The sequence below is a fragment of the Hemicordylus capensis genome, chromosome 8, assembly GCF_027244095.1.
Source record: "Hemicordylus capensis ecotype Gifberg chromosome 8, rHemCap1.1.pri, whole genome shotgun sequence".
NCBI classification, from domain to species: Eukaryota; Metazoa; Chordata; class Lepidosauria; order Squamata; family Cordylidae; genus Hemicordylus; species Hemicordylus capensis.
Window position 1 is genome coordinate 31,612,126 of NC_069664.1, and position 7,907 is coordinate 31,620,032.

General features: G+C 55.3%; 1 protein-coding gene across 6 annotated transcripts in view; it reads right to left on the reverse strand.

The window, feature by feature from the left end:
* Nucleotides 1-5,969, reverse strand: part of CADM1 (cell adhesion molecule 1) — a 247,638-nt gene extending 241,669 nt beyond the window's left edge. For 3 of the 6 annotated variants that reach the window (XM_053269308.1, XM_053269306.1, XM_053269307.1), the window contains exon 1: nt 5,703-5,968. In XM_053269308.1, coding sequence (XP_053125283.1) covers nt 5,703-5,937 — 235 coding nt within the window. In that variant the 5' untranslated portion in view covers nt 5,938-5,968. Of the gene's footprint in view, nt 1-5,702 lie in introns of all 6 variants that reach the window. The other 3 variants (XM_053269305.1, XM_053269304.1, XM_053269309.1) reach the window with 2 other exon arrangements.
* Between the last annotated feature and the right edge of the window lie 1,938 nt (nt 5,970-7,907).

Sequence of the window (7,907 nt, forward strand, 5' to 3'; positions counted from 1 at the left end):
TAATGCTAACAAGTTTGTCCAGTTAAACAAGCAATCAATGGGGCAAATGTCATCATTAGAGGCAATATCTTCAACTTAGCTATTTAACACGGAAGATGAGGCGCAAGCATCAGGAGCTCATGAGCAAAGCCAGGCCTTAGACTGGGCCAGTGTGAGTTTTCCAACGGTTGAGAATTCAAATATGAACAAAGTAGTTCCCACAAGCGGAAGGAGAAAGCTAACCAGGAGTTTAATTAGTCATTGGTAGAAATTTCATTCCTGGTTGTATGGACCCTCTCAGCAGCATACAACATCATTACAACACACTCCACGTGTCCCTAGCATGGTTACTGGACGCCTTATGGGGTGTGGTTCTATAACACCCTAAGCAAGGCACAAGCTAGTCGTATAGGCGAGGATAAGCTGCTACCAGAAGCTAGTCGTACAGGCGAGGATTTCCAGAGCCATGCCACCACCTGAACAAGTTAATTCTTCCTAAAGTGCTGTGTAGCATTGCTATGCACGGTTAACCTGCAGTGTGTTCCACCCTAGTGATGACTGCATTTTGATGCCACTTGGGAGTTTTTTTCTTTTTCAGCCTCACAGGAGTATTGTGAAGCTTAATTAACTGTAAAGCACAGCTATCTTCAGATGAAAGGTGCTATAGAAATGCATAGATTAAAGTTACCAGCTTATTCTAAACCAAGCCTTAACATTACCTATCCCCCATTACAATTACCCATGCTTGAATTGTTCTTGTGCTGCAATTACTACATGCTCCAAAGCACACTCCTGATTATCGTACTACTTCAGGAGCTCACTGGAAAAGCTCTCTTTATACAACTTGTGTCGAAATCGCTGGTGCAGCAAGAGCACCAAGACCACATTAACCAAAGAGGCCAATGAAAACCACCTGACTGTTGGCACCCAAGAAATGTGTGTCTTCATACAGAAAACGTCTCATCTGCTAGGAGTTCTAAGGACACACAGGGCCACCAACCCTGGAAAGAGCCTACAGAAGCCTCCACTACCCAACCCGCCATTTGCTTTGGAGCCTCCTCACTGGCTTTGCAAACAGTAGGCCAACACCCACTATCACATTACAGTCTTCTTGCGGGAGCCAAAATTAGACATTTGAGACAACATGGCACAGATGTGTTAAGGCCGCTTCCAGATCAGAAAGAAGGAACAAGAGCTGAATCTCAATGACGGCCGTTCTATTCATAGGTCTCACTAATAGACTATTCTGAAAAGCACCGGTATTGTGGCGCAAAGAAAGCAGAGGGCAAGCAACACACACTTGGCCACAAAGCATCTCCGAGTGCACAGACTCGCTTTCAACTTGGACCATTAGATTTTTTGCCAGGACCAGTTGCTTCCAGGAGCCGTGGGTGAATCTTTAGTTCTGCAACAGTTGTCTGTGTGGCGCTCTCCAGTTAAGAGATGTCCAATGCAACAGCCAGTCACGTTTCTTCTGTGATACCCATTGGATCCTTCATTTCTCTCTTCTTGAAAACACTATTAGGAGCGGTGTTTTAGTTCACAGTCAAGTTCAAGGGTGATAACCTGCGATTGTTTACTGGAGAAAAAAGACAGACTTGATCTTTGCAGAATCTCAACATGTAACTTATTTTCTTTCAAAAGCCTTTGTTTCACGCGCATTGTGTTACCTCTATTAGCTGGGCTCCATTTAATAAACCTGCCATTTTCTAATACTCAATGTGCATTTGAAAATAAGGGGCTGGGTGCAATATCATGTCCACATCAGGAAAAGCAGCTTTGAGGTTGGTTATTGTTTAGTGATCCAATTCTTCAGTTCACGTGACTAGAGTAGTTGCTGTGCATGAATCTAAAACCAAGAGGTGCAATAACACCAATTCCACAATCCCGTAAAACCAGAATCCATTTTACAGTTTCGCTCTTGAACACAAGAATCACCAGCTGGTGGGGTTGTGGGGGGTGGGGGGGGGAGCCTTTAAAACCAATGAAGACAGCAACATAATTGCGTAAACTGCTTCAGAGTCTGAGCATATTGGATGTCTGGCACCGAGCACGGACAAGCATCATACTGAAGTGACATCTCTGTTTCGCCATCTTCTGATCAAAAGATCAGCCGCCACCAAGAGCTCGGCTCTGCACTCTGCTCCTTGTAACCAGTTACCCAGGCTGGGCAGGAGGAATTCCAGCACCAAACGTCAGAATGCCTCCTAGAATGGTAGCTCTTAAATGCAATTTTCCCAAAAAGCAAGTGCCACCTTTGTCGCAGTCAGCATTCAGCCTTGGGACAATCCCATCACTCCGGAGCTCCAAGGGAAGGTTCGTAGAGCCAGCAGAACGAACAGACAGTGACGAGAGTTTTTCTTCTCCCCCACCCCCACCCCCAAGCCCTTTTCCAAGGGGGCCATTCTGCAGAACTTGATAAAGCATGTACAACATACATATGAATACAACTCTTTGTTCCAGAGAGCTGCCTGCGCTTTTATTCCCCACCGTTCTCGTATTAGTTAAATTCAAAGGATCACTCAATGGCTCTGTTGTTAGTCCAAAATGTCCCAGGCAAATAATGCTAGATGCTCTTGTCACACAAGTCAGTAAATGAGGCCTTGTACATCTCCAGTGACACACTGTAAATATAAAGTGGCGTTAATGAGGGATATTTTATCAATGCAATCAGACAGAAGGGCAATCCCTCCTGCAGCTTCTTGGTCCAATGCAGAGAGGGAATGCAACAGTCCACGGTTCCACTTTGCCGAACACCCAACAATCGGCAAAGAAGCCATGCCTCAGGGTTACCTAAATTGCTTTATTTTTCCAAGTGCAGAAATTCCACTGATCGTTTAGCATCTAAATATGCTATTTTACTCAAAATACATGGTTTTTCTTAAGGATCTGGCCATTCCACTTAAGACTCACCGGTTCCAAACCAACCATCGTGCAGTAAATAATCTGATCCTGACGAGAATGATCAGGCAATAACTTCCGTTTGCTATAAGTTTTACTTTGAAACCAACAGGTTTCCAGCAAGATGTTCTGGCCTAAGACCCAGCTGCAGTTCTCAGGTAGAAGCTGCATCTATTTCCACGAGACATGCATGACTCAGGCATCAATTAGGCAGCTTTGTGATACCAGAATGTGTATTTTAAAAACTGGGTGGACAAAGAAAGAAAGGAGACAAAGACGCACACACCAATTGCTGTTTAGTTCAAAATGTCGCCTGGAAAACCGGAGTCGGGCCGGGCCGTAAGATATGTAAGGGAAAGCTGCTGCTTCCATGGTAACCGGCAACAGAATGCTCATGTAGCTCTGACATAAGCCCACAGCTTCTCCTTTCCAAAGTAAAACACACACAGTCTTAAGGAAGCAAGCCCGGCATCTTCTATAAACAAAATAACAGCCCACTACTAGCTCCGTTTCCGCCACGAGAGAGATCCCCAGCATTCTGTCACTGCCAGTTCAGCAGCCTCACAGCCTCCGATTTGCAGGCTGCCAAATGCCTCTTTCCCCACCCAGCTTCTTGCTTTGCTCTCCTTGCCCATCCCAGGCTGATCCCAATTCACGCCTGGGTTACACACCGATTGTCAACCCCCACATGCATGAGCTGGCTCCACAGAGACTGGGATGCTCCTTCAGCAAGTAAGACGCAGTAAGACCCTCAGAACTTGGGCACCAACAAGTTTGGGGCTGCCCCACCAGCCTGCCGCAAGGTCCAAACATGAAAGATTGTGTAGTTCGCACCAGAGGAACGGCAAGGCGGACGGAATCCCAGTTTATTTATCCAGTGCATGCCTAGTCTAGAAAACAAATGGGACCAAGGGGAAAATAGTGCCATCCTATGGAAAGCTTTGCATTGGAGAGACTACACTACAAAGGCTGGGCCCAGCTCCACTGCAATTTACTCAACAGCCCACTATTTACATAGATTGCACGGAGGAGGGAGCAGAGATCACAGACATGCCAAGCATCACACAGGGAGAGAAGTGCAGGGAGCGCATCCCAGGCGAAGACCAAGATTCAGGCTCCAGCAAGGACTCGTTTGCTGCAGAGCGGGGAGGGGGGAGTTTCCCCCCCACACACACACACTTGTTGCTGGGTCTGCCACTCAACTAATTCCGGGGGTGAAGCTGCGACATCAACCCGCTCTCTCTCCCCCAAGCCCCACGATTCTTCCTTTCGGGAGAGGAAAGGGAAAAGGACGGCACAGCGCCCTGAACCAAAGCAAAGAGCAATCTGACAGTGAAGCGATTCCTCCCGCTCCCCTTTGTTATGGAAAGCAAATACTGCCCTCTTCTTTCCCAAGGCTGGCTCTGCCATGGAACAGAAAAGGCTTGGGGGAATCTTCTTGCTTCTGAGTTCCAGCCTTTGCTCGAGCGCAACAACGGGACTGAGCCACTGCAGCGCACACGCACACACACACACTTGCACACTTGTGCTCCCCCCAGCACAAATCTTTGCCTCCCTGCAAGCTCCAGGCGGGCGGCCCAGGAGGCGGGCAGAGGCGGACTCTGAACACGGTACAGCCGTGGACGGGCTACGGAGGAGGCGCACGGGCATCGCCACAGACCCCCTTCGCTCCCACCCCGCTAAGCAGGGGTGCGCGGCCGAAAGGAACCCCCCCACTCCTGCCGCACCCCTTGCTTGGGCCCCAACTCCCCATGGCTCCGTGGGGAAAGGGAATCGGCGAGCAAGGCGGGGGGGGCAGAGGGAGGGAGGGCGAAGGCAGGAACACAAAAGCCACATGAAAAGGGCGCCACAACTTCAGGTTCAACGCAGGAGGAGCCGTGGCCAGTCTGGGGGGCACAGAGTCTCCATGGGGCGGGATGCCTCAAAGGGCTGCACCCCATGGAGAAGTGGGGGGGGAGAAGGACGAGGAGAAACAGGTTCGTATGTGGGGGGTGGAAATAAACGGTGCGGAAGAGCGAGGAGAAGAAGCTGATGCTGGAAGTGAGAAGGGGGCGAGAGGCGACGGGGGGGGGCAGGCAGGAGACCGCACCTCTGCCAGGGCGCCAGGGACACGCTGCAGCGGCAAGGGGGGGGCTGGGGGGGTTCAGACTCCAGAGCTGTAACACGACGGGCTGGGGGCGGCAGGCGGGAGCATTTCAGCCGGTGCTGCAGCGGGGGGGGGGGGGGCAGAGAGCAGGAGAACAAGTGCGCGGGGTGGAGAGAAAGCAGAGCGACCCAGGCTGGCGGGGGGGGGCTAACCAAGGAGCGATGGGGGGAGGGGAGGGGAGGGGGGAGGAGAGACAGAAGTGAGAGCCCGGCGAGATTCACACTCCCGGCGGAGTGCGGGGGGGGGGGGGCGCTGATGGCAAAACGGAGGGAGGCAGAAACGTGCAGGATGCAGGCGGGGGGGGAGGAGATGGAGGAGGAGGAGGAGGAGGAGAGGAGCTCAGCAAGCAAACAGGGAGGGGGGGGAGAGAAACTGAGGCTGCTGGGAGGGGGGAGGCAGAGCAGTGGGGGGGAAGGGGCACTACATTGGCGGGGGGGGCAGAGTCAAAGAGCGGGGTGGGGGGCAGAAGCTGCGCTCTTCTCCCCCCAGCACCAGCCCCCTGGACTGGGACCCAGAAGCGACCCGCCACCTGGGCAGCAGGGAAACTGAGGCAAGGGGGAGCAGCTGCTCAGGGGAGGAAGTGGGTGGGGGGCAGAGGGGGGAGGGGGTCGCGGAGTGGGGGAGGGGGGTCCCTGCTCCCTGCTCCCTCCCCCCAGCCCCCGTCCCGCGCGCCTACCTGTCGGGAGCAGCGAGGCGGCGGCGGCGGCCAAGAAGAGCAGCAGGACGAGGGAGGGCGACGGCGGGAGGGCCCCGCAGCAGGACGGGGCCGCTGCCGCCGAGGACGGGGCGGGCGAGGCGTCCGGCGTCGGGGCGGCCAGCGGCGGCGGCGTCGTGGGGTCGGGGCGGGCGGGGGGCGGCGGCGAGGGCGCGGGGCCCGCCCGGCTCCGGCTCCGGCTGGTGGCTCCGGCCATCTCGGGCACCTGCTCGGCGTCTCTGGCGGCGCCTCCGCCTCGGCAGCAGCGCGAGCGGGGAGCGAGCCGGGCGCGTCACGGGGAGGCGGGGCTTCGGGCCTCCGGGCGGGGCCACGGGCGCCGGCCCCGCCCCTCCCTGCGCGCCCGCCCAATGGGAGGACGGCGAGAGGGCACGGTCCGCGCGGCGCGACGGCGAGGCCCCGCCCAGCGCCCGCCGCAGCGCGAGGGGGCGCGGCCTGTATGCTAAGCAGGCTCCGCCCGGGCCTCTTCTCCCCGCCGGCTCCAGGGCGAGGGGCGGGGCTGGCATGGTAAGAAGGGCCCGCCCTCCTCCTCCGAGAGCAGGAGCCTGAAAAGAGGCCCCGCCCGCCGCCGGGCCACGCCCCCCGCTGTCCAGGGACCGGGACAAAGTCTCCTCCTCGGCCGGCGCCGGCGAGCGGGGCGCACCAGGGAGTGTCTGGCCGGCTCTTCCCCGGGAGCCCTCGCTTGGGAGGAAGGAGAAGGCAGCCGGGAGGCCGGCGCTGAACCCGTCCCCTCCCTCCCTCCCTCCCTCCCTCCGCCCAACCATCACCAGCAAGCAGCAGCAGCGGGAGGATGCAGTCCCGAGTCCGCGGGCAGCGGGGTCGGGCTGCCACTCGGGCATCCGTCTGTGCTCCTCGTCTTTCCCTCTTTTTTTTTAAGAAGGCGGCATCCTGGAGCGTGTGCCTGCGGGGAAGGCAGCAGCAGCAGCACACTCAGCCCCCCTGCGCACGTGCAGAGCGCCTCTCCCCTTCCCGAAAGCCAGAATAGGCGTCGGTGGTGGCTGGCAGGCAAACACCGAGCCCTCCTCCCCGCCGGCAAGAGCTTGCTTCGTCATGGGGTGCAGGATTGCGCCCCACCATCACAGATCTGGGGTGGAGGAACGGGGGGGGGCATCGAGCCCCATGGATGGAATGTAGCGGGGAGCCGCCGGGGACGGAGGGTGCCCTTGAGGCTGCCGGCCCCCCCCCCCCCGGTCAGCAGGATCCTCTTTCTTATGCCGCAGCCGCCCCGCTCCCATATCCTCCACGAAAGACTGACAGGTAGAAATGCAATAGGGGAAGCATTTCCTAGTGCACAAGCCTCCAGACCGGGGAGAAAAAACACCAGCTGAAATTGTGTGTGTCACGCTGGTGTAAAAAGCACAAGAACAGGGACAGCAAGTCAGATGGCAATCTTGGCCCCTCCCTCCCTCCCTCCGAGCCGCTGCCCACCAGGGCCCGTTCCCTCACACTCGTCGCTTGCACATCCATCCATCCTTCCTGGGGAGTAGTAACTGGCGCTCCTGTGGCTTGCAGCACGGCGTAGGACGGAGCTGCTGTTGGTCTTGGCTGCAAGCGGAAGATAAACCATTTTTTAAATCAAATGTACTTTCTGGTCGATGTAGCTTTTCATTCCGTTTACAGGTGGGGAAAGCGTAAGCGCTGCTTAAAGTGTCATTTGCAAAGAAAAGATGGCCTCTATCCATCTCGTTCTAACTGTGTTTGTGGCAGAATCTAAGCCTATTATGTTATTACATAACACCGAATGGGGAAAAGTCAAACCAACATCCAATGCAAGAAAGAAAATGCAAAACAAATAGGAGAAACTAAAAAAGGAAACAAGAAGCTTGTAAAGCAAATAGAAGGGGATACAAGGCAAACACATGCCTGCAATTTCGCTCTCCATTGCCAAATCCTGGAGACCAGGACTGAAGCTGGCCTATAGTCTAAGGGGCCCCTTAGAATTCTATATCTATATCTATATGAGAGAGAGAAAGAGAGAACACCATCCATGATGGACTTGGTGCTTTACAAAGAATGAGTGGACAGGTCCCTGCCCTGAGAGGCTTACAGCCTTGGGGTAACTCCAGATGGAGGCATGTTTTTGCAGGAGCTTTAGCAAACGCAGAGGAGCTCTTACCCCTGGACTTCCAGGCCGAAGTCCAGGGCCTCCACAGCCTCTGGGTGCCCCCC